Source organism: Mastomys coucha, unplaced genomic scaffold (assembly GCF_008632895.1).
Source record: "Mastomys coucha isolate ucsf_1 unplaced genomic scaffold, UCSF_Mcou_1 pScaffold23, whole genome shotgun sequence".
Classification (NCBI taxonomy): Eukaryota; Metazoa; Chordata; class Mammalia; order Rodentia; family Muridae; genus Mastomys; species Mastomys coucha.
The window spans coordinates 74480924-74507479 of NW_022196906.1; the positions used below are offsets into that span (position 1 = coordinate 74480924).

Below are 26556 nucleotides of genomic sequence, written 5' to 3' on the forward strand. Positions count from 1 at the left end.
GGGAGAGGAAGGGAGGGGAGGGGAGGGGAACCAATCAGAGGAGAGGTGAGTTTAGACAAAACCATACCAGCTAGACAGCAGTCTTGGAGGACAACCAGTCCAGCTTGAGGGAAGTAGGGGCTACCCAGGAAGACCTCTGGGAGGAAATAGAAAACTGCTGTGTTTAAGTGTCGGAAAAATTACTGATCAGTGTTTGGCAGATCAGAGTGTTTGGGAAAACCAAAATAGATACATAAAAAAACCCAAACAGATGAAAGATTAAAGCAATTATTCCAAGGAAGAAGTGTTGAGGGTAAGAGAACACACCGCTAGTGTACAACTGGGCTCAGCAGGGAACCATACTCAAATTTCCACTGTACACGTTGTATAAACACTTAAACATCTAACTCCTACATCCAAAAGATAATGTGGTATGGCCATGTTGAGAGGATGGTTAAAAGGGAACAGTTAGAAGCCTAAATGGTCACCACCAAGACCATAATAGGAAGACAATATACCTAAAAATCTAGGCTAGAGTACAAACACATTATTTACAAATATGGAGAAAAATGTTTGATGAAGTGGGTAAGAGTTGGAGAAAAGTGTCCCCAAGGAAAAGCTTGGGTCAGAGGGAAAGAATGACTATTTATTGCCTTCTACCATGGATTTGGTACTTAACAACAAAGACAATGTGTATGAATTTACTTTTTAAAAAGAAAATGTTGAGGTTGGAGAGATGGCTTAGCAGAGTGCTGAAAGTCAATTAATACATAGCACCTAAGTTGGCAGCTCATAACTGCTGTCAGCTCCATCTTTGAAAGACCCAATGTCTCTGGCCTACTAAGGGCACCCACTTTCAAGTGCTCCTACCCACCCATGTGCACATGACTAAAAACTATAAAATGTCAAATAAATAAATAAGTAAATAAATACTATAAAATGTTAAGGATAAATGTGCAGCATGAGAGCAGAGGCAGGAGATGTGAACTGTCCCCGTCAAGAGCATAGGTAGACATGGATGGAAAAAGCAGGAGCTGCAGAGGCCTGCTCAGATAAATGGAAAGGTTTGCTAAACTGAAAGATGCTGGAGCATACTTATAGCTTGTGTAGAAATGGCAGGTAAAATGGAGAACCTGGGACTAGGAGTGTAGGACAGCTGTAGGGCACTTATGGCAAGAGGGAGGAGGAAGATTGAAGAGAGAAAAGGGGAGGGAGGGATGGAGGGATGGAAGGAGAGAGGGGAGGAAGGAGGGAGAGAGGGAGAACAGAAATGAAGAGATAACCAATGATGAGATCCTGGCAGATGTGGAAAGGAAATACCACATTTGGTATTTCCACATAGGGGATTTTTAAATCTCCCCTATGCTCGTCTCTTTGTTACCCTCATATTCTCCTCTCCTTCTCCTTCTCTCTCTCCTCTCTCCTTCCCACGCCTCGCCCCCTTCTCTGCTCTGACACATATCTCTTCCTTTTTTTTTTTTTTCTTCACATCACACTAGGGCATCATGCTGTTCTACAACCGCCCAGCACAGGATCCCCTCAGCGCCCCATGTGCTCCTCTCACTGATAGTCCCACGGTTTTGCTCATCACAGAAGCCTCATTCTTCCCTTGTGTATTAGTCAGGGTTCTTTAGAGTCACAGAAGTTATGATAGTCTCAATGTAGTAAGGAATTTATTGCAGACTTACAGTCTGTAGTCCAGCTCCCAACAATCCACTCCCAACAATGGTTGGCAGCAGCTATGAATGGAAGTCTGAGGATCCAGCAGTTGTTCAGTCCCACAAGGCAAGCAATTTAAAAAAGAGCAAGCATTCCTTCTTCCTTATATAGGTCTCCACCAAAAGGTGTGGCCCAGGTTAAAGGTGTTACCACACCCTTAACCCCAGGTGACCCCGATTGAACTTGTAGATCTTTCTATCTCAATCCTCTGGGATTCGTAGCCACTACACCTCAAGATCTCCATGCCAAGATTCAGGTCGGAAACTTGTTATCTCTCACCCTCCAGATTAGGGCCAGGTGAGCCTTCCAATTCTGGATTGCAGTTCATTTCAGATAGAGTCAAGTTGACAACCAGGAATAGCCACTACACCTTGGTATTCTGAATTCCTGAGAAGTCCAAGTCTTCTTTACATCGAGTACTCCTGGGCATGTTTCATCACCAAAATTACACTCTCCTTAGCATACACCTGAATGCTGGTCCTTGATTTCATCCTTGGAAACAACCAAGTAAGGGATCTGCTAGCACCCTTGATAATTATGCTAGCATCTCAAGAGAGACCCCACTGCTACCCATTAGCCTGTCCTCCTGCAAACCTGATAGGAAGCCAGGGAGTCTGTTTAAGCAAGTGGCCCAGATAGGAAGCTCACAACATCAATGTGACAAGGACACTGCACAGGGGCCCATAGCAGAGCAGACCGGGAACCATGTGTGGCAGATTGTCGCCACCATAGTGCCCTGAAACAGTCAATATAGTTAGTTGATTCATGGGCACAGAAGACCAGGATCTCCTCTGTAGCTGTGTGGATTGTACTGGCACATTCCTAGAAAGCATTATCGCAGCGAACTCTGTGGAAATGACACATGTGTCCCATCTTTTAGAGTTTCTCACGGCAGGATCCAGGCAGCAGATGTACACATCAGTCATCATGAGACTGCTTTTTATTTTAGCATATACAGTAGGGCTACCAACACGGAAAAGAGTCTAACTTTTTAGCCCATTCGCTGCTACAAAAGCACATAAAGTAGCATCTTAAAAACGTTTACCAATGGGATGATGGAGTCAGGCTGCATTTAATCCTCCACCCCCAATTCCCCGTGCGTTCCACCTCTAACCGTGTACTTTGAAACAAAGCTATCCAATAAATGTACAGCTGCTTCTAAAATTACAGAGAAACTTCCCCCGCAGTTACATTTTGTCATTTCTGAAGTGACTATGTACTGTTCTGCCAAGTTTTCTTAGCCGTTGTGCTTTGTGCATGCACACATGGCTCTACGCCAGACTTCCACACATGAACACCCTGCACATTCACTATTAAGACTTCCTGAGCTCTCTCCCAGGAGGAAGTGATAAGAGCCGTGGTGTGGGCGGGTAAAAGCAAGAGGACCAGCAAGTGACACTGAGATTGTAAGTCACTTAAAGGATGGGCAGGCCGAGTCGAAAGGAACACAGCGGTTGACCCTGTCATGGCTCCAACAAAGTGTGCCGTAGAACAGCAACACTGAACACCTCAGGTACACAAGATAGGCACTAGTAGAACTATGACTGTCCCGTCTTTGGAAGGTCGGCTGTCCACTGATGAGAGTGGAGAAAAGTCTCTTAAAGAAATACAAGTCAGTGTTCTATTTAAACCGTCTTGTTTAAATCTGTCCAAGGATCATACACACATCTTAGCTGATCTCTATTTTTCTTTGACCTTCCAGATCTAGCATCCTGGATATGTTGTTAACATATGTTGCTACACATCACATATTTAATATGAAGGCTGAGAACCAATGAGCAGCCGGTGACAGATTTACCTAACATGTGTGTAGATGATTGGAGGCAGAGACACCCACCATCATGCATACAATTCAATCCGTGTTCTGTAGGATGTAAGGCATTTGGTGCAGAAAGGTATGCAGAGGTGCTTCTTCACCAAGAGACACGCTGGCTCACCCTGGAAACTAAGCACATCTTCTTTTTCCAATTTGCCTTGCTTAAATTCCCAAAGTGTGTGCTATCCCACGTGATTTGCGAAATGTCCAAATCTGCAAGTCTGTAGTCGCTCTAGTTGTGTAAAGTTCACCTATGTGGCTCAGATAATTTGGCAATGGCCATGGCCTGCATGAGACAGTGGCATGCTAAGCGGGAGTTTACCAGCCTTGAGCTCATTTGTGGTTATATGACCATGAAGCACAAAAATCCATGTTTTCAAGGTTAATGTCACAGACACACAGCACTCTGCATTTACACTCTGTTCCATGCTTATTAGAGCATGCATAAAAAAGAAAATGATTCAAACATGAGTACAACTGGCAGTCATAATAAATTCCCCACACCTCACATACCAACAGGCACACACACACACACACACACACACGCACCCCAAATCATGACCTGCTCTACATCTGCAAATAGAATCTGCACTTAACCGAGGAAAATATTAAATTCAATTAGGCTATGGATGATGTCACCCTTTCCTTGGCATTACAATGTCTACATTTGCTTTCTGCTGTGTTTTTATTCATCACTATTTCTGTTGAGCGTTTAAAGGGCCGCTTGGCAGCTCTCTCCAACAGCTCTACTATTTCAACCAATTGCATACTTGAGGAGAGCATCACTCTGATCCTACTGGTTCAAAGCTGTTGTCTAGGAGATGGCTGGGAGTGGTTTGAGGTGGCCACAACTTTTAGAGCACAAACAAACACACACAAATAAATCAAACTCTCTTTTTCAGATTCCACAGTTCATTTCCATTTTATTTCATGTTCAAATTGTTTCCTGAAGTCATATTAGGGGCTTTTGTTTTTTCAAAAATTTAGAGACCTGGCAATAGCTTTGAAGTATTTTTTTTCTTATATCACATATTTCAAACTCTTGATCTGATAGTGCATAATGACAATTGTTAAACTCTGTCTTATTTAAAAAAATTTTTTTTTGAAAAAAAAAGTCATAGATCTCAGTCTATTAAACTTTGTTTACAATTAGAAAAATTGGGAGCCAGTCTTTGGAAGCAGGTAATGTGGTCCCCGAATCTCTCTGGTGAAGATTCTGAGGGCTTCATAACTCATGAGCCATGTTGGATGGGGCCACATGCTAGAAGTAAAACTGAACTGGGGGGCCAGACCCTGTCTCAGGACCAACATCTTCAATAAAACTTTCAGCAAACAGCAATTTTGCTAATTAATTCTATTCCCCTGCATTGGAACAAATGCACAAAATAGACGGGAAAACCGCACGGCTATTAGATGGTTATTTTATAAACAAGGTATTTAAAACTTAAATTAGTAGTACATGTAAAGGGTTGGCACAAACAGAGGAAGGTTTGTTCCACAGCAGCAGTAGCATCCTTATGACATACCCCCTTAGCCACTGCCCTCAGCCCTTCCCCCCTCCAAGAGAGGCAGTGCTGCTGGCTGCAGATTTCTTCAGCTCTATTTTCATAGACTGAGTCTCAGCTCGAGGCTGGAATTTGGTCAGATTTCCTGCTCCTGGGGCTGCCACTACTGGCTTTCCAGCTTTCATACCTTTTGACATAGGAATGCGGGTGGGTGTAGGCCGCTGAGATGACCCATCTTGTCCTGACTAGAAGAGAAAACACAGACAAAAGGGACATGTTGGTGAGTTTGCCCAGTTTTGCCTTAAACCTGTGCATTAGCCTAATTCCTGCCACAGAGGAGCATTCTCAACAACCCATCCCAGGGAAAAGGACTAAGAAAACTGGAGGCCACATCTAACTGCTCTTACTCTTTCTGCTTTCTTAAAACATCTGGGCTGAGCTTCCCTCTCAAACTTTAGTTCACTTCCTCTATGACAGAGGATGGCCTCAATGCTTAGACACACCACTATCTTCTATTCTGCCCTTCCAAAGAAGTGGCTCTATTCACCTGTTATTGACCTCAGACTTCCGTTTTAATCCACACTCTGACCATGCCCACCCTCTTACAGTGTTCCTCCCTGCCCTGTACTCTTCTGCTCCGGTCTCTTATGAGTCTCACCAATGCTCCCAAGCTCTAATGACGCCTTTCGTTCTCTTGATGGTTCCTTCGGCCCTGCCTGCCTTCTAGATGCGTCATCACACCCTAGTCTCAGCCACTTATTAAAGTTTCCACCTTTACCCTGAGAAACCCCTTGCTTGTATTCCATGCATCCAAGCCCTAGAGTCTTTAGCTGCCCATCCCTTCTGAAGCCCAGATCTGATTTCCAACTACTCAACAGATGTGGACAGCATCTCCCAGGCATTTCACACGCATCACACTGCTTACTGTCACGTGTAGCAAGTCTTCTTACATTTCTCGCCCTAGTTACACACAGTGAAGACTGGAACCCCTGAGCCACTGTCTGCCACTGACTGCATGCATTCTGATGTGAAATCTTTTAAACTCTTCCTCCGGCTGCCTCTTCTTTTCGAGGCAAGCTCCTGCTCTGTAGTCTAAACTGGGCTCAAACCTGCAACCCTCATGCCCATTTCCCCAGTGCTAGAATTACTAGCATATACCACCACACCTGGTTCTCAGTTCTATTTTCAGTATGTCCCTGTTTACATTGTCTCTGTAAGATGTTAAGTAACATACAGATTTTAGACATATAGAGTCACTTTTTGTTTAAAAGATTTTTGTTTGTTTGTTTGTTTCCCTGGTTGATTGAAGCTCTGATGCTTTCCCCACACAGTATGTTTAAAAGATTTTAATATGAAAATCTTGCAGTCTTAATTTTGGGATGAAGAATGACTGTGGCCATACCTAATCACCCCCACTGAACACTTACACTCTAGAAACACGCCTGGAAGCAGTTTTAATTCTGCTTTGGACTGCTTGATTTTTTAAAAACATTTTGAACATTAAAAAAAAAATCACACTTTAAACCTTGTGATTATTCTATAGCACTGTTTCCAAAAGACTGTTATGCTATGTTATGTGGAGTCTCCATAAATTTCCATGAATACATGAAATGCTTCCTTAAACTTGGCTCGATTTATCAGAATGTGCATTTTCACTTCTAGGTAGGGTCCTTCTTATTTCTGCATAGGCGACCTTCCAGGAACATCTGGATGCAGATAGAGGCAAGGCATTTCCTTTCTGTGCAGGAGCTGGCTAGTCTCTCCATCCCCCCCCCCCCCCCCCCCCCCCCGCTTGCCCTCTGCCCTGGGTCTGGGTCCGGCTGCTCTACTCACCACTGACTGGGTTCCTCGCGTGGATGACGTTGTGACCGGGGTAATGGTTATAGTGCTGGTAACTTTGCTAGCACCAGGTCTTGAAGAGAGGTGGTTCCTGGGAGAGCGAAGGACTGTGCCAGTAGAAACCTCCTTCTCAGCTGTCACGTTGACAGGCCGGACCGTGATAACCGGACTCACACCTTCCGCTGCAGGCCCGGGAGATCGCTTAAACTGAGAACCCAGATGAATGTGAATTTTATTGTCTTCGGTGGTGATGATATTCGCGTTGGAGTTGTACTTCCGCACAGGGGTTGGAACAGTTTGTTTTTCCGGGGTGACTTTGAGGATAGTCCTTCCCATAGGCACTTCCTGAGACTCGGGAGAGACAGCGATTTCAGGGGGAGCTGCAGACGTTGACACCGTCATGATCTGGATGGGGGATGCGGGCCTGTCTGCAAACGCACCCCTTCCACCTTCTGGGCTCTTCTCTCTGGAAATAGTAGTAATCGTGACAGGGGACATGGCTCGTTCTGGGCCGAGAGTAGGATCTGCACTTTTGGGCTTCTGCGACATGACATTGGGTGATGGAATAATGGTGATCCTTGGTTTCTGGTTGCCTAAGGTAGGAATGACGGTGGTACTAGAGAAAAACTCTTCAGATGTGGGGCTCGTGATCTCCAGGGTGGCAGTGCTGTTCTCGTGATCTGGTGTCACACGGATATGCAAGGGCTGGCCCTGCTTCGGTGCTAGGACCAGCTCCCCGGGGTGCCCTGTACCCTGGTTTGGCCTGGGACCTTTCTCCTGGGGGACAGAGGGACTGTTTTCTCTCTTTCTCATCCAAGGAATCCAAGACTTCCTCATGGTGAGCTCATTCGCTGCTGGGGGATACCTGTCAAGGACCGAGGAGCGTTCCATAGGTTTCTTCAGGCCTACCTGTCGAAGATTACTCATGATGTGATTTTCTTCCTGGAAGGATTTGCGGATGAACACAGCCGGGGTCTCCTCCTCTGCAGCATCCCCGCACACGGCCTCAGTCTGCACTCCAGTGGAGGCCACGGGCACATCCACCATCCTTCGGCCATTTCCACTCGGCCTGAGAGCCCGGCTGTAGCGCTTGGAAAGTTCCAGCTCTTTGGTCAGGTTGAGGACCTCCCTCCCCATGTTCTTGTTCTTAGTTTCTTCTTCCATAAATCTTTGCTGAAGGACCGAATAGTCGACCTGGAGCTGAGACAGCTGATCTTCCTTGTTCATCAGCTCGTGGATCTTCTCCTTGAGAGCCTGCACCTCAGCTTGTAAATCTCGACTTTTAGCCTCCTCCAGCCGGAACCTGTGTCGCAGCTCGGCTTCCTGGCTCACAGCCTCCCCTTTCTCTATGGCTTTGTTCTTGGCCATTTGGTGCTTGATCTCCTCGAGCTGCTGAGAGAGAAAATTTGCCTTATCCTGCTCGGTTCTGAACTTCTGCTCCAACTGGTCGTATTCGTCCTCGGTCTTCATCAAGTCCCCCTCTACCACTTCCAGCTGCTGCAGCCGCTTCTTCAGTCTCTCGATTTCAAGCGTCAGTTCCCTGATCTTATTGTCTTCCGGGCAGGTGAACTCAGACCCCTTGCACGACCTACCTCGGTTGATTTCCCTCTCCACCTCCTCTATGCCGTCCAGCCGCTTCTTTAGTAAGTCTACACTGCAGCTCAGTTCACAGGACCTTTCTTCTTCACTCCTCAGTTTACCCATCAGCTCATCCCTCTCCTTGGTCAGACTGTACACTTTTTCCTCCATTTCAGACTTGAGTTTTAAAAGCTTCTTGCTTTCCTCGATTAGCTTTTCAGTCACATCCATAACCTTCCCCTGCTCCACTTTAAAGTTTTTATTCAACCCATCTACTTTCCTCTCTTCTTGCTTTATTTTCTCCATCATGTTTTTCCTCTCGTCCACCAACATCACAGTGAAGGACTTCAGCTTTGTAAGGTCGTCTTTGAGGCTTAACTCAGCCTTCTCCAGTCTGCTCTCCGAGCACTCGAGTTCTTTAACCCGACTCTTGACCACCTCCAGCTCGTTCAGCAGGTCTTTGGTTAGGTTCTTCTCCTTCTCCAGGTTCAAATGGAGCTGGGTGCATTCCGACTTACTCCGGCTGAAGGCTTCCTCCAGCTTCTCCAGTTCAGACATCCTCTTCTGCAGCTTCTCCACTTCTAGTCTAAGTTCCTTACTGTGGTGTTCTTCCTCTTGGAGCTTCTTCTTCAGCTCCCGGCATTGGGCCTCCGTCTTAGTGATCTCTTCATCCTTGCCCTCCATCTCAAGCACACGCTTGCGCAGACTTTCCACTTCCGCCATGAGACTGGAGTTCCCGCATTCCCCTTTGGCAATTTTATCTCTCAGCTCCTGAAGTTCTTCCTCTGCCTTCTGAAGACTTCTATTGGTCTCTTCCAGTTCCTCAATCCTCTGCGATAAGCCAACCAGTTTGAGTCTAAGTTGCCTGTTGTGAGATTCTTGATTAGCCAATTTGGCGTTCATCTCTTCGTGCTCCTGGGAGAACCTCGAGGCCTTGTGTTCGAAGTCCACTTCTAACTTGAGCAGTTTCTGGCGGTCTTCCTTGGATTTGTAAGTGATGGCTTTGAGTTTTTCTTCCTCCTCCCTCAGTTTCTGAGTGAGGTCCTGGACTTTCTGACTCTGCAGGCCCAGCTGCTCGATGTGCATCTGTCTCTCATCCACCAGCATGAGTGCGAAGGACTTTAGTTTCACAAGCTCATCTCGAAGTTTGTTGAGCCGCTTAGCGTTTTCCTTTTCTTTGCGGGCTTGGTAAGCCTTTTCTTGCTCAAGGAGCTTTTTCAATCTAAAAAACAAACAAACAAACAAACAAACAAAAACAAAATGTAAGCTCTATGTTAGGAGAGTAATCAGCAAATACAGTCTTAGATAAAAAGCCAAAATGCTGCACACTGGTCCCTTTTTAATTTCAGAATAGTATGGCTTGCCAATGGCTATCAGCAAAACTAATGAGAAGTCAGGCTAGCAGTTCCCCGTGGAGAGGCACAGTGACTAGTAGGACTCAGAGAAGGGCTCAGAGGGCACTCGTTTCTGTTTTATGACTTGCTTGCTGTATTGTTTAATGCATGACATTCATAAGCTGAACATGTGACACAGTACCTTAACTTGTGCGACAAGAAGGACTTTATATAGTACGTTCTGTACTCTGGGAGCTAGTGTACTTTTTCCTAACTGGAAGCCTATGAAAAGAGTCTTGCTGCTTTACCTTCATGCGGTGAGTGGGACATGGGAGCATAATAACCTGTCACAGACACACAAAGTAAGCGGCAGTGCTGGCATCACAGGCCTCCAGAATTCTTCCTTATCACCTCCACACCACCCAGCTTCACGAGAGAAATCTACTTAAATAAAGGAGAGACCAGAACAGAGAGAACAGGTCTTCTTATTATTTTGGACCTTTGAAAGAAACTAAGCAAGTCAGGTGTGGTGGCACAAGTCTTTAACCCCTGCCCTTGGGTGGCAGAGGCAGGTGGATCTCTCAGTCCGAGGTCAGCCTGGTCAACAGAGGGGGTTTCAGAACAACCAGGGCTACACAGAGAAACAGAAACCCTGTCTCAAGAAACAAAGAAAACCCTAAAGAAACCCCTGCAACTATCACCTGATGGGGAGGAGGAGGCAAAGTTTGCTTTCTGATTCAAAAGCCGCTCTACTCAAGCGTTTCCACCCACGTAAAAACTGGCAAAGATTTGATCACTTTTGCAACTTAAACATTTTTTAAATTGATGATTAAGTAGAGAAGAAATTCAAATGATGACCAAAGCAAAAAAAAAAAAAAAAAAATGGCCACCACAGGAATTATATTTTGTAGGTAAGAAATATGCTGTCTCTATGTGATTTATGTACAGCCTCAAAAAGGAAGAGGGATTTATCATTCTTGTGTTGGTCAGTTAACATAGCAATTCTTTAAATGTTGGGTGTCTGCATGCATGTTTGTGTATGCATAAGCATGTGCACAGGGCATCAGACTCCTTGGAGCTGTGGTTAACAAACACTTGTTAGGTGTTGCTGGAATTATTAAAAAGAATCCACCCAGCAAACTTGCTTTCCCGCCGGGCCACGTTTTTGAGCCATTACCATTCGTCCTCAATACTGAGCTCTGGAGGATTTTTGTTATTTCCTCCCAGCAAGCCACATCTCGCTCGCATGCAACTCTTTACACACTCCCACAATCATTCATCTAAATAGCACCTATTATCCAGCAAGTAAAACATGGCTCTTAAGGCCTTAATATCCAATCAGATTTATGTAATAATAAAATCACAATTTACAAGATGCCAATACAATACTTTTAAAACTAAATAATAAAGACAATATTCTAACCCAATTGATCTATTTTGTAAGAACTTGCTTGGTTGTATAACCTTGTGGGGTCTGGTTTGTCCTCACTGTCTGCATCCATGATGACGACCCTCCTGCTCCTGCTGACCTCCCTCCTCCTCCTCTCCTGACCTTTTCCTCCTCCAACTCTAGCTCCACCTTTCTATTCCTGTCCAGTCACAGGCCCTAATGTGATTGGACAGAGAAAATGCTACAGCAGTTAGGCCCCCAGGTTGAGGTATGGGTGGGTGCAGGGATCTAAACTTCAGTCTTTATGGCTGCACAAAAAGTGCTCTAAACTACTGAACCACCATCTCTCCAGGCCTTAAGATATTGTTAACTGTCATCTCTGAATTCCCATAAAGCAGAGTTAAAATTAAAATCATTTACCATAAATCAGTGTAGGAATATTCTTCAGAAACTATTATAAGAGGTACAAGTTACAAACTACTAGCATGTGTTTAAGTACATTTTATTCTTTCAATATATTTTACAGCCTTATTATTTAGAATGGCTTATTTCATGCTTATGTCAAGGCTAGCTGCTAACCAAGTGTATAGAAAATGTCTCTCATTGCCATGTACAGTAAATGTTTGAACATATTATAAAAATTACTTAAAATCAATTCCCATATGATTACTATAGAAATTGTTATGGTGCTAAGAGGTTTTTTTTTTTTAAGTGGAACTTATTGAGAATATTGTTCCATTTAAAATAAAACAAAACAAAAAGCTTGCTTGCCATGAGTGACACTCCAGCAGCTTTGCTGAATGACTCTTGGCATGTCGAAGGGCATTTTGTTGGCCATTTACTCTTATTGGGCTAACAGAATGACTTAAATATTATAAAAGCCAAACCAGCTTAGTGACCTAACACATAAGCAGGGGAAGTCAGGGAACCTAGCATGGAGAGAGATGAAGAAAAGGACACTGACATTTTCTGAGACAGCTGGGGGCAGTGGTGACAAGAAAACTTCTTCTAAGGACATAATGTTTGAGGTTCTAGAGAACTCCTACATCTTAACATATTTCAAGAAGTTCACTAATGCTCTCAACAATTTCTACCTTTGGCAATAGTTAATTCAATACAGAAAGTGGATGGATGGATAAAAGATAGATAGATAGATAGATAGATAGATAGATAGATAGATAGATAGATGATAGATAGATAGAGATAGATAGACAGATAGATGATAGATATATAAATAGATAGCAGATAGATGATAGACAGATAAATGGTTCATCTGTAAAAGTGCTTGCCACCAAGCCTGATGATCTGAGTTCAATCCTCAGAATCTACAAGGTAGAAGAAAATAAAACAAACAAAAAAACCATTTGCTAAAAGTTGTCCTTTGCCTTCTACATGCATGCTGTGCACACAAAGAGGTACAAGTGCACATACACACAAATAAATAATGTAATGTAATGAAAAACATAAGAAAGAGATGCTATATAATTATCCATATTATAGGGTATAGCTAGATAAAGCATAGAGAAAGGTTTCAAATGCAGTGTGTTGAATCCTTTTTTATTTAACTTAATTCACATTTTGAATGAGAATTTCTCATACCATTTTTATAAATAAGAGGAATTATTGAACTTATCCAAATGCACATAATCAGGAAGGGCAAGTTGAGATTTGAACTAGATCTCTTTGAGCAAACATTGTATTTTAATAGCAATACTATTCCTTAAAGAGATACTGACTGGACAGATCAAATTTACCAGGCATGGTTTAGTTTAACTCTATCTTGAACAAGTCAATCTACCCTGCCATTGTCAAGACACTTTTTGGATTGTTTTCTTCGCCTGAAACTTAAGCTTATACCTCGCATTGTGTCAATGAAAAAAATGACCCCAATCACTAATACAAAGTCAGGTCAATGCACGAGGCCTGCCAAATTCTCTCAGGATCTCCCTCCTGCTGGCAGCCATCCATTCACTAACATGGACACTGTCATCCAATTAGCTGCTGTATCCACTGGACTGTTCATCCTTTGTCTCCTCAGAGCTCACACTCTTCCCCTAATGAATATCCCTCATGTCAATCTTTTCAGATATTTAGACCCAAAACTTAAAAGCACTTTGTATTCTTCTCTCTCTCTTCTATCCCCACATTCATTTTCTTGGTAAGTCTTATCATCTCCATCTTCAAAATAAGTTTCCATCTCAGTCATTCTTTAGATGGATTGTTGCAAATCCCTCTGATCTGACTCCAAGTTCCCAGTCTTGTCCACCCTTGATCTCTTTGATTTCCAGAAAGCTGGGTGTTTTAAAAGGGGTCGGGACAAAGGGAGAGAGGGAATGAGAGAGAGAGAGAGAGAGAAAGAGAGAGAGAGAGAGAACAAATTAGATTTTACCACTCAGAGAAATAAGAGAAAAAGAAAATGGAAACATGTACAGCAAGATTCACTTCTTAATGTTTGATATAGATGATATAGATATAGATAAATATAGATATAGAGATATAGATGATTTAGGTAAATATAGATGATATAGATAGATACATACATATTTGTGTGTGTGTGAGAGAGAGAGCACCTAACAGTCTCCTTTCATTTAAAGCTTTTTGTTTTTCTTTATAGCAATAGTCCAAGTGATAAAAGATTCAATGATATAAATTAAAATAATTATTTGTGCAGTATTATTAAATGAAGATGGATAAAAAAAAGAATATAAAGTCTGGTGGGTAGCTTTGGCAGCCAATGGAGGAAGGGGAAAACATGGTCAAAATAGGTTTTCTGAAAAACATTTACATTTAAAAGAATGAAAATTAATATTTTCATTTTCTGAAAAAAAAAGACTCAATGATAGCATGCCATTATCAATAAATAATGACCCGACACATATCTACAATCACTGTTGAAATAATGGGTGTAGGCAACTCTCATTGATATCACTCAGAAGGGAAACTGCCAGACACTGTATACATATATGCATTTCATCTATGAAATATTCTTACTGAGAAAGTAGAGCCTACTTTGTATCATGCTCCTATAACTAATTAGTAAGCAGCCAGAAGCTGGGCAACGGTGGCACATGCCTTTAATCCCAGCACTTGGGAGGCAGAGGCAGGCTGATTTCTGAGTTCCAGGACAGCCTGGTCTACAGAGTGAGTTCCAGGACAGACAAGGCTAAACAGAGAAACCCTGTCTCGGAAAAAAAAAAAAAAAAAAAAAAAAAAAAAAAAGCAACCAGAAAGATCAGAGCAAGAAACTGCTAAATGACTTCATGATGATGAATCTAAGACATGGGTAGTTTATGCAATAAGGAACCTAGTTTCTTCAACAACTAAATTTTAATACAAAAAAAAAACATGAAAATCATGTACAAATTAAAAGCATATAAATCATCAATAGTTATCTATAGATTCCAATAAATTTAGAAGATGTACCAATATAATCTTTCAGATTCATATTTAAACTTCATGAATGAAATAATTAGAAAATTTGCGTTGTTGAGGAATTAGCAAATTAGAGATTTGACTGTAGATTTTAAATATTAAAAGATATTAAAAGATATTTAGAAATACATATTGAAGTATTTATGAATCAAGACTTAAATGAATGTGAGATTCACATTGAAGCATTCTGATGGGAGAGGAGTGGATAGAAGCAGGCTGGTGGGGAACAACTTAGTGTTGAAGCTAAACAGTTGGTACACAGGGACTCAGTACATTAGTCACCTTATCTTTGAAAATACTTGAAACTTTACATATGGAAGTTTTTCTTTCTCCTTTGAATTTATAACTACTCCCTGTTTCCCCTAGCTTCACTTCCCTTCATCAATGATATTTTAACCATCCTTAGAGCATCATGGTATTTTGTTGTCTGTGGTTATCATTCTTCCGTTAATTTTTATTTGATATAGTCTAACTTATGCTTGAAAAATATTCCTTATGTTTTAATCCACATGCACTTGTGAATTTATTTTTCTTGCTTTTTTTGCAAAGGATATATTCTTTCAAAGAATAATGGAGAGGTGAGAGCCAACCGAGTCTTAACAAATACCCATTTTTGAAGCAGTTATGAGTCTATCTTCCTTCTGATTTAGGGGCCTGTATCCATCCTTACTCTCCTTGAAAATATATAACACAAGATTTCATGAGCCTTTTCCCTTGACAGCCTTGATACTTCCACTTTTCAATCATTTTCCCAAGTACCAATTGTCTCCTGGCATTCATAAGATTTGTCTCTTACCAGCATCCCCATTGTGAACTGCCAAGGTTATTGAAATTACCCTGGGCTTGTTCTTGACCACATCATCTTAATTCCCACTCTTCTCAGCTTGCTATTTTTGTGCACCACCCCCTACTCTGACCTCTGCTGATATGCCTGCCTCTTCAAAGGAGACAGCAGGTTCCAACTAGCAAGGGCATGATAGTAATTAAAGATGAATGAACGTCAAAAGAGTCAAGCTTGCGTGCAATCTGAAGTCTTTAATCACAATGCATTTTTCCCCCAACTGGAGAATAGTCCAGAGCTAAGCAGCTTGTTCACATGATGGGGCATGGCTTTATCAAATGACTGAGGAATAAGAGCCTCTTTTAATAACTTATCCTAGTTCTTCAAGTCAGTGACTAATATAATTATCCATAAATAACCTAATATCTTCAATGTGTTGCACAGGAGTGGGATGAGGGGCAGTTATTCAGCTTCAGAGTTAGAGTCCACCTCCATCCGTAATCTTAACATTTTCTTCATCACGGATGTGTGTTTATAAAATATAGTATATCTTGATTACAGGTATTCTGGCAACTTCTTGACATTTACACTATTGTGAGCATCTCACTTGCCTCTCCCTAGTCCTGGCTCTGACAACTGGGAGCTAGAGAGTCATTTTGTATACATAAAGAAATGGTGTATCTTTCATAATAGGACACAAGCTTTTGACCTTTATAGGTTTACTAAAATTACATTTTTTGATTTTTTTATGTATGTGTGTGTGTGGCAGGTGGGAGTGCAGGCGTAGCGTGTAATGGAGGTCAGAGGACAATGTGGGGTTGGTTCTCTCTTGCCACTGTGTAGGTCACAAGGATTGAACTCAAGTTATCAGGCATGGAAATAAGTGGCTTTACTACCAGCTGACCCTGTCTCCCCAGCCTGTGCCCTTTGTGTTTATTTTGTCTTTCCTTGGTAGTGAGGATATATTTCATTTTTTATTATTATTCTTTTTTAATTCTTTTTTAATTAGATATTTTCTTTATTTACATTGAAAATTTTAATCCCTCCAACCCCCCCATCCCATTCCCCCTCTCCCTGCTCAGTAACCCACCTGCTATCCCTTTCCTGTCCTGGCATTCCCCTGCATTGGGGCATCGAGCCTTCACAGGACCAAGGCCTCTCCTCTCATTGACGTCCCACAAGGCTATCCTCAGCTACATATGTGGCTGGAGCCATTTCTAACACCATTATACACTTTCTCTTTTCCCCTCCATATGAAGACAATTACACTTTAAAACTATCTTCTCTAAATCTGTGACCCTAGGCCACAATAAAGAGCCAAAGAATTTAGTGACACAAAACCGAAAGGGAAGAAAATTTTAAAGTCAGCTTCTTGCTGGCAGCTTTTTGAGTTCCTCTTACTTCATTATGGACTGTCTCTAGTCAGTCATAATTTTATATTGTAAAACCACAGCCTCTAAGCTGAAAAAATAATGAGCAATGTTATTATATATAATTTGATGGTAAAATCCAAGTAATTTAAGTAATGATCCATAGATCATAGGCAGAGCACCTTGAAATTACACTCCATAAGAGTTTGAGGAGCTATATATAATTCTGCTCTAGAATAGACATATAAATAATGTGTCTTAAGGTCTAGTTACTAAAAATTAAAAAAAAAGAAAAAAGAATCGTGATGAGCAGTGTTGGTTGTCAACTTGGCTACATCTAGAATTAATTAAAACTTACAAATTAAGGGGCACACCTGTAAGGGACTTTTGCTTAATGTGAAGTAGGAAGATCCAGATTTTGAATGGGAAGACATACCTCTAATCCAGATCATTTGAGCTGGGAAAACCCAGCTCTGATCTGGGCGTCACTTTCTGCTGGAAGTCTACTTAAGGACATGGAAGGAAGCAGCTTCACCTCTTTGCCTGCTTGCTCTTGCCTTGCTAGCAAACACATTTCTTCGCTGGTGTAAGAGCCTACTTCTTTGGGATTCCAACATATACTGGAAGACCAGCTGAGACATCCAGCTTCATGGATTGAGCAACTACAGGATTCTTGGACTTGCCATTCATAGCCAGCCACTGTTGCATTAGCAGGAATACAGCCTGTAATTCATTCTAATAAATCCCCTTTTGTAAACACACACACACACACACACACACATAAATACACACACACATGAGAGAGAGAGAGAGAGAAAGAGAGAGAGAGAGAGAGAGAGAGAGAGAGAGAGAGAGAGAGAGAGAGAGAGAGCTCTGTTACTCTAAGGAACCCTGACTAATTAATACAAAGGATATGCATTTTGGATTCTCTATGATTTAGGCAAACAGTTCACAACAAACTAAACTGATTAGGAAGTTAAGCCCATAGTAATTTATCTTTAAAATGTATAGGTGGCAGCAACTTAAACACACACACAAACAGAGATAATAGCAAATTATCCTTCATGAAAATTATAGGATTTATTACTTGCTGCTAAGCACCAATCTATATTTACACACAATGTAAAACATAAATTTATTCTAAATCTACAAGGATGGTTGAATGCCCTCTATCTAGTATCACACAGTGGCCTATGTTGTACTAATAATTTTTCAATCATTTTTAGGCAACAGGGAAAGTGCTGTTTATACTTTAAGTATAGGTTACCAAGAGACAGGCAAGGATAGAAATATGGACAGTGAACTTTTTACTTGTCATTGTTCCTAAATACTGTTCCTTCTGCTGTCAGAGGTACAAACCATATGTTATCTCTGTGAGAACCAGATTAAGGTGCCCCTTCTGGCCAACTAGTCCCAGTGTACAATGTCTGGCTTGGCTTGTTGAATGATAGCTGGATGCCAGGCCTTATCTTTTATGGTCAACTACACTGGCAAACTAAAACTTGTAAAAATGTAATGGATTACAAGTTTGCCGTCTCGAAAATTTCAATCTCTAGTTCACTGGTTTTTAGAAAGTGATTAAGACAAGAGGTCAAGGCCTTATGGATTCGGTTAGTGTCCTTGGAAAGGAATCCCAGAGAAGTTTTTCTTGCTCTCTCTCAGAACTGAGGGGTATACAAAGAAATGCTTTCAGTGTAAAGCTAAGAAGAGAGCTTACTCCTGAACTTAATGATACCATAAGGACAGCTCACCAGCCTTCAGAGCCATAAGGAGCTGATATTTATGAGCTCGCAGTCTTGTTACAGCATCCTGAATGAACTAGACACAATCCATAATATTCCTACGCTCTTCTTCCTCAGGCTTAGGCTTCTGTTCACATGTCTTCTCCCAGGAAGAATGTTTAATGTGTTTTTCTCACTTCCTACATTGTTCAACGCACTTCACAAACACTCTCAGATTGGTTAAAATGAAGAACCGGGTAAGATGAAGAAAGCAGGCACTAGTCTCTGGGTTTTTGTTTGTTTGTTTGTTTGTTTTTGTTTTGATTTTAGGACGTTTCCAAAGAATTAAGTAAATACACTAATTTAACTGATTTCACAAAGAAGGGAAAAAGCCATGAACTGTAGAAATTTGTCACCCTGATGCACCATCTTGGGCTTTCCTTCCCAGGTGTCACTTTCACCTCTGTCCCTCCACCCAAGAGCATCTCCATATTCCATCCCCTCAAAATGTATTGCCCAAGTTCACCACACCTAATTATGAGATGCTCCATCTAGGGGACGCTGGTAATTCTGCTAGACTCCACTCAACAGCTACCTAGCAACAGCTTGCATTCCTGCCTCCTAGATGCAAGCCAACCTGGCCTATAAGAGTGGCTGCCTGGCTACACCAACTCTCTCTTTCTGACTCTGTCTCTGTCTCTGTCTCTGTCACTGTCTCTTCTCTTCCTCCTCCTCCTCCTCCTCTTTCTTCTCTCCTTCTCTTCCTTCTCCTCTCTCTCTCTCCCTCCCACCTTCTCCCCCCTCTTCCTCACATGTTCTTGGCCAGCCTCTCCCTCTCTCCTCTCTCTTTCTGCCCTCTTCTGCCCCCCTTCTTCCTCTGCCTCTACCCCTTCTTCAGGTCCCCTTCCCTTTCCATCAATAAACTTTCCTCATACTAGGTGTGTGACATGGCTTGGTTGTTTACGGGGACACCTTGGCTAGGCCCACTAAGGTACTCCCCTTCTGCTGTATTACACTGTGTTTTATAAACACAACAGGAGACACATGTATGTCACAGTCACAGGACACTCTCCCTTACCATGTAAGTTCCACAAGAGGTTTCCTTAGGGATGACAGCAACAGGAAAGGTTATGAAGATGCATGGAAGTGTCTAGCTTCCGATGTCACATGGGAAGGTATCTTTCCTCTTGTTAGTGCAGGCCTTCACTTCTAAGAGATTTTGCTATGGTCACACAGAATATGGGGTGGAGGGACTTCCCAAGAATATTCAGATAAATGAAGGAACGCAATTATCAAAGGTATCCATTATCTCATTTTACTGGGCACATGCACGAATAGAGTAAAGCACAAAAGTCAGGTTTTTTAACTTATTCATTTGAGGAGTTCCCAAAATGAAAACACTGTAAAGCCTTTCATTAAGGTATAGAAATCAAATTTGTTGTAGGTAAATTCATTTTCATACAATTTGTTTGAAGTAAAGAGGACATAAATTAAGTAGCAAATTTAGTTATTGCATAAAAATCATTCATAGTAGTGCATGTCTACGCATGTATTAACTCAGAAGGGCACCCCTCCCCCCACTTCAGAACATATGGCTGTTATAGTTAAAGGTCTTTTTTAAAGCTCTTAAATATATGCTTATGTGAAGATTCATTAAATATTTTTATAAGCATGTTAAGACTTATCCAATCATTATTTTAGCCAATCTTGGGACAACTTTAAAGCCAATGAGAGAGGAAAAAAAATCTGAAAATCAAATTTTTTAGCCCAGAGACAAATTATACTAACAATGTAGTTACACAAATTAAATCTGACAGTGCAGACCATGCCATTCACCCTTACTCTCAAACTTCTTCAGAACAAGTCACGTGGATCTGAAATAATACTGTGAAAACTAGGCTCTATCATCCAGGACCACTGATTAGTAACTATAAACTGATTCTTTTGGTAAGCTTTGCTGAACTCAATGTCCCTCAACATTTTTAAAAACTGCTAAAGCTGAACGTTTTTCACGATTGTTTAATACAATCTGTACTTCACCCTTGAACGCACTTTGAAATCAAACTTCTTTGCTTAAGTATCTGTTATCATTTGCCGCTCTGAAGTGTTTCAGAACAAACAAGGCTTTCTTTAGAGCCTGGCATCCTGATCACTGCCAACTTTTACAAGACTCCACATTGCAGAGGGAAAGATCTGAGGCACATGCATACAAGAAAAACAGCAAAGATGCTGAAAAGCAACATTGAACCTTGTTGGCATTGGTGGTCTTGTATTTGCTTATCAAGAATTATACATCAGGAACTACACACAGCCTTTCTACAAAGGCTTCCTGTTCAAAGCGTTCAAACATTCAGAGCACAACAGCTGAACTAACGGTCAAAGATAAAACCCCGTGGTTTCTGCAGAGTGAGATTTTTTTTTTCCCCTCCATCAGAAAATCAGTGTTCATCATACCACAACAAGGTGCATCCTGGCAGGTTTCAGTCAAAGGTTCTGAAGCATCAGGGACAATCACAAGAAACAGGATTTTCGAGGGTGGTCACCATCCACATGAGGAAAACCTGTAGCAGCGATCTGAAAGCCTGTGGTCCCTACAGTCCTTTGTCAGTTAAGTCAAGACACTACAGATGTCCAAATCCAGACTCTTGGAATTCAAAGGCTCTGGAGTAATTAGAGAAAGAGAGTTCACTGCCAAAGGAAGCCTCACTCGTGGGCTGAGGCACCAGTGCTTAAATCACAGCAGATCTCCGCTTCCTTACCTTTTGTTTCTGGGTCTCTCTTTTTTTTAAAAAAAAAAAAAAAATAAGGAGGTACTGAAGTTTGTTGAACAGCAAGCAGGCCCTGCTCAACCTCTTACTCCACAGGGAATTAACAGGCACATTCCAGCCCTGTCATCGGAACAAAGCAAGGTGGATGTTGTGTAAAGCAGCTTGGGACCACAAAGTGATGATGTCATCCTTTCCTTAGACGGTTCATTATTGTGCAGATTTACTGTGGGGCTGTGAGAAGAAGGGGTGGAGCTGCCCTGGGCTGGAAAGGCTGGCCCCCTCTTAGGAAGCTAAGGATAACACTAGTATCCTAGTAGCCTAGTATCCATAGAATGGCAAGCCTCTTCAGTTTAAGGATGATTTCTGTCTTCAGAAAAAAACTGCATGTGTCTGTATACATTGTCTTTATGTATCTGTCTATATACATGCCTGGATGTGCGGACACAGATGTATAAAGTATAAGCACATGTATGCACATGTATTGTGGAGACTCAGTTGACTTCATCATTCTCCACTTAATATATTGAGGAAGCGACTTTCACTGAATGTGGAGCTCAGCCTTTAGGCTAGTCTATGTAGCCATCTTGTTCTGGGATCCCATCTCCAACCCAGTATGCACAGGCTGGCCACTATACCCACCTGGCTTTGATGTGAGTTCTGGGAGTCCTAACTCTAGTCCCAGTTAGGTGTCAGACCTAGACAAACGTTAAAATACCTCTTAACATTTCAGAGTGGGTACTGGTCACCAGGTTCTCCCAGCATCCCTCAATCCTGACCTTTTACAAGGTCCTCCCAGCTAGTATACCCTACCTGCTACCTCGAATTCTCCAGCCCAAAGGTTGGGCTGGGCTGCCATTGTCCCTCAAGCTACTCTCCCCCATATAGCCTAGCCATCTTGCCTACATAGTCCCTTTTTGACCTTTTAGTCTCTTGCCCTTCAGGCCTTTGACCCATATCCCCTCGCTCCTTCCCCTTCTCCCTAGTATGGCCTGGTCCAGTCTGCCAGCCTTGTCCACTCTGGACTCTCCCAGAAGTCTCAGTCTGCATATTCTCCCTTATGTTTATAATAAAAACCTCAACCTCTGAGGAGCAGGTATGCTCTCTTTCTCTTTTTTTTCATTCAGCCCTCACAGTTGCTATGTAAACAATTTATCTGCTGAGCCATCTCCCTAGCTCAGTCTCTACAGGTATTTTCAGCTGATTTTTTGCCTTGAAGTAATTTTAAGTGAAACAAAACAAAACACCAACCAACTACAGTCCACACCAACAGATGTGAAGCCAGCCAGCCAAACTGAGTGTCCTATCACCTTCGCCAGAAAATGCTTGCTGTTGCATGGCAACACACAACATGTTCTATCTTCAAGAAGTTTTCTCACATCCCAAAGAGGAAAGATTTTAACATCTCTGGGGAATCTATTTTGTGTGGATGGGTGTTTTACCTGCATGTACACTGTGTGTGTGTGTGTGTGTGTGTGTGTGTGTGCAATGCCCTTGAAGGCTGGAAGAAGACATCAGATTTCCTGACACCCACGTTATAGACAGTTGTGAACCACTGTGTGGATGTTGAGAATCAAACCCTGTCTTCTGGAAGAGCAGCCATTACTCCAATCCCTTGGTTCTCTTCTTCTTTTCTTCCTTGTAATATCCTTCCTTCCTCCCTTTCTGAGTGATGAATTCAAATGCTGCAGTGTACCTTTTGTTGTTGTTGTTTTCTTTTCTTTTCTTTTCTTTCTTTTTTTTTTTTTTGCACAAATGCAGGGACTTGTGATATGAAATTACAAAGTAAAACCACAACATCAGATAATTTTGTCAGATTAACTTCAAAGTGAGTTAAATTAAATGTTTGAAGAATAGGCGAAGGCTTTCAGATATAGTCTAGATTACATCAATGAAAGCCACTATGTTAAAGCATAAAAGAGAAGAAGAGGAGGAAGAGGAGGAAGAGGAGGAGGAAGAAAAGGAGGAAGAAGAAGAAGAAAGAGGAGGAAGAAGAGGAGGAGGGAGAAGAAGAAGAAAGAGGAGGAAGAAGAGGAGGAGGGGGAAGAAGAAGAAAGAAGAAGAAGAAGAGGAAGAAGAGGAAGAGAAGGAGGGGAAAAAAGAAGAAGAAGAACTAATGTATGTCTAGGATCTCATTTCCCCTACCTGTCATGTTCACTCACACCTTTGCTTTCAGAATATGTCTAACTTCTTATATTTTTGGTTGTGAGCCTAGCCTTTAATGGCTGAGCCATCTCTCCAGCCCTATGTCTAACTTCTTGATAGTGTAGACTGGTATAATTGTTATTGCATGTTGTAAGGTTACAGTAACATAAATGAATGAATGAATGAATGAATGAATAAGTGTTTTGGGTTATAGAGTTACTTTGGTTAAAGTTACTTAAAGCAACGTTCATTGTTAAAGAAAAATGACAGATATTAGCATCAATGTTAATATAGATGGGGAAATGAAGTTTAAGAAGGAAAGGAATGAGAGCTGATGCCTGTTCCTGGGCTGCTGGGTGGGAGGAGCATCTTGACTGACTGGCTGAGTCTGGACTAGACAGTCCTTGGTGGGTGGGTGGCTAGTACTATGTGTTTTGACACCTCTGGCTTCATCCTGCATCACTGCATGGTAAGGATATGGATTTTAACTTGCATGGCTATTATGAGAATTAAAGAAAATGTGTAAGTTGAGACCTGGAAATCTGACACACTGTGGGCCCACAGTAAATAATTAATAATATACTTACTCATTTTTAAAACAATTCCTTTATCAAACATAAATTGTCTAATTTTGACACAGAGACCATAAACCTCTGTGGTAAAAAGGGACCCAGGGTTTAGGATTGCTTATTCCTCAGTGGCATTTGGCACTCACTAAGTTTCTGGAGATTCAAATATGAGTTAACAATCCCAGAGAGACACTGGTTATGCTCAAAACCATAAAACTCTTGATTAAGAGTTAGAAACAAATGATAATAGCCAGAGGAAATATTTTAATATCTCTGTGAAATCTTCTTATAAAATACTATGACTTTCTATCACAGGCATGTGTTTTTTTTAACACCACTAAATGACTGCATTCAAGACTGATTTACTACCCCATTGGTAAGACTCATTAAAATGGATATTTATGATAATTAATTAATGGTTTCTCAATAGATGATAGTAGTTATTAGGAGCCTCTTGGAGCTAAAGGAAATGTTTAAATGGTGACATAACTCTCCTTAGACTGAGTCTAGAAATGACCTACTATCAGATCCTGAGAAGCAGGGCCCACTTCTTTCTGAGCAGCTCTGCTTTAGGAAAGACTCTTATATTCACTCTCACAATAAATACCTAAAATGCATGAACAGATCAGCCATTGTGTTGAGCGTTGAGAACACAGTCTCTGTCTTGAGAGAGCCACACTCTAATGCCAAGTGCCTGAAGGAAGAGGGAGCAGTTGTTCACATGATGTAGCAGTGATCCTCACTCCGTAAAGGAGTGCCATTGAGGTTGAAGGGTTAGAGGGAAATTGGCCATACAAAATGCAGAGCTTAGGGACTCCAGTCAAGTTACAGCAATGTAACACCTTACAATGAGGATGGGTATGGACAGCTCCAGGTTCCAAACCTCAGTGTGACCAGAACACGGAGGAAAAACAGGACAGATGCCAGGTTTATTTAAACTATTGGTAGGACATTTTCACCAGGGATAAAGGCTCCAGAGAGAGCTCTGATAGGACACAGGCTTCATTGTGCAATCAAAGGTTTTCTAGTTGGCAAAAAAAAAATGGTATAAATCTTGTGTGCGTGTGTGTGTGTGTGTGTGTGTGTGTGTGTGTGTGTGTGTGTGTATACACATGCATATGGAGACCAGAAGTGGACATTGGGTATCTTCCTTCATGTTCTTTAGTTTATTTACTGAGCCAAGACTTGATGATTTGGCTAGTTTAGATAGCCAGCTTCCCTTTGTGATCTTGTCTTCCTTCCTTAGAAGCCCCAGGATTATAGGTAGGTAATCAAACATGCAGCATGTACATGGGTATTGGGTATCTAAACTCTGACCTTAACATATGTACAGCAAGTACTTTATCCACTAAGCCATTCCCCCAGTTTTTTATTCTATCTGTCTGTCCATCTGTTCATCCATCCATCCATCCATCTATAATTTATTTTTACTTATTTATTTTTGCTGGTGAAAGAGTGATTGATACAGGATAGATGGCCCATTCACTCCTATGTGAAGTATAAGGTATAAAAACCAAGTTTGTACTACAGCCTAATGTTCTTAGGAGTATTGCTCTAGGTCCAGGCCTTAACTTGACCCTGTGTCTTCAAACTTAGGAGAGAATTCTACCACTTCTCTAGAAAATCTGTCAGGTTCTGGAGTTGCAGATATAGTCCACAAATATTAAATGAAAACTATGGGCATAAAAACATCATGCTTTAAATAATCTTTGTTATGTTGTATCATTATACCCATCCTATTTTGTTCTTAGTTATTGTTATTAATATCTCACTGTTCCCCAGAACTCTGTCAAATACATATATATGTATATATATATATGTATAAAAAGAAAAATGTTTACATTATGATCGATATTGTCTGAGGTTTCCTACAACCAGGGGCAGTCTTGACCTGTGTGCTTTGAGCACAGAGGAGAACTTCTGTATATTGCTGCCTGGTTGAACTTTTTTTTTTTGCATGGGGAATTTATGGACATGGCTTCAAGACAGAGGACTGGAATGCCATCAACTTAGAAGCACTAATTTTATGTGCTGCAAAATGTGGTTTGAAATTTGCTTTTGCTGTGACATTTTCTTTGTCATGACTTACCAGTATCTGTAAAAAGATCAATAGAAAAGACCCAATTTGCTATCTTGTCATAAAGACTTGGACTTTATTTTGATAGCTCTGATGCATACGAACTATATGTAAAGAGTTTACTAGAGCCATGCAGTGGTGGCACACGTCTTTAATCCCAGCACTTGGGAGGCCGAGGCAGGCGGATTTCTGAGTTTGAGGCTAGCCTGGTCTATAGAGTGAGTTCCAGGACAGCCAGGGCTATACAGAGAAACCCTGTCTCAAAAAAACAAAACAAACAAACAAACAAAAAACCAAAACCAAACAAACAAAAAAAGAGTTTACTAGAAGCAAAGAGCATATAGGTAGAGCAAGACATCTAAAAGAAGCTGTTGTAACCTCTTAGATCAGCACTGGGTTGACATCGTAGATAAGATTTCATTTCGGGATAGGGCAGTGGCAGTGGTTCTGGAAGAAAATGACCAAATTCCAGATTTTAATTTGAAAGCTCAATCAATACAACACATTGGTGTTTGCATTTGAGAGGCTGAGAGATA

The 26556-nt window shown here is 41.5% G+C and overlaps 1 protein-coding gene across 6 annotated transcripts in view; it reads right to left on the reverse strand.

Annotated features, from left to right (window-relative positions):
- Filip1 (filamin A interacting protein 1) overlaps nucleotides 1–26556 on the reverse strand; it is a 191258-nt gene that overhangs the window by 10281 nt on the left and 154421 nt on the right. For 4 of the 6 annotated variants that reach the window (XM_031345187.1, XM_031345186.1, XM_031345185.1 and 1 more), the window contains exons 5-6: nucleotides 6853–9658; nucleotides 4421–5264 (exon numbers count right to left, since the gene is read on the reverse strand). In XM_031345187.1, coding sequence (XP_031201047.1) covers nucleotides 5058–5264; nucleotides 6853–9658 — 3013 coding nt within the window. In that variant the 3' untranslated portion in view covers nucleotides 4421–5057. Of the gene's footprint in view, nucleotides 1–4420; nucleotides 5265–6852; nucleotides 9659–26556 lie in introns of those variants that run through there. The other 2 variants (XM_031345190.1, XM_031345188.1) reach the window with 2 other exon arrangements.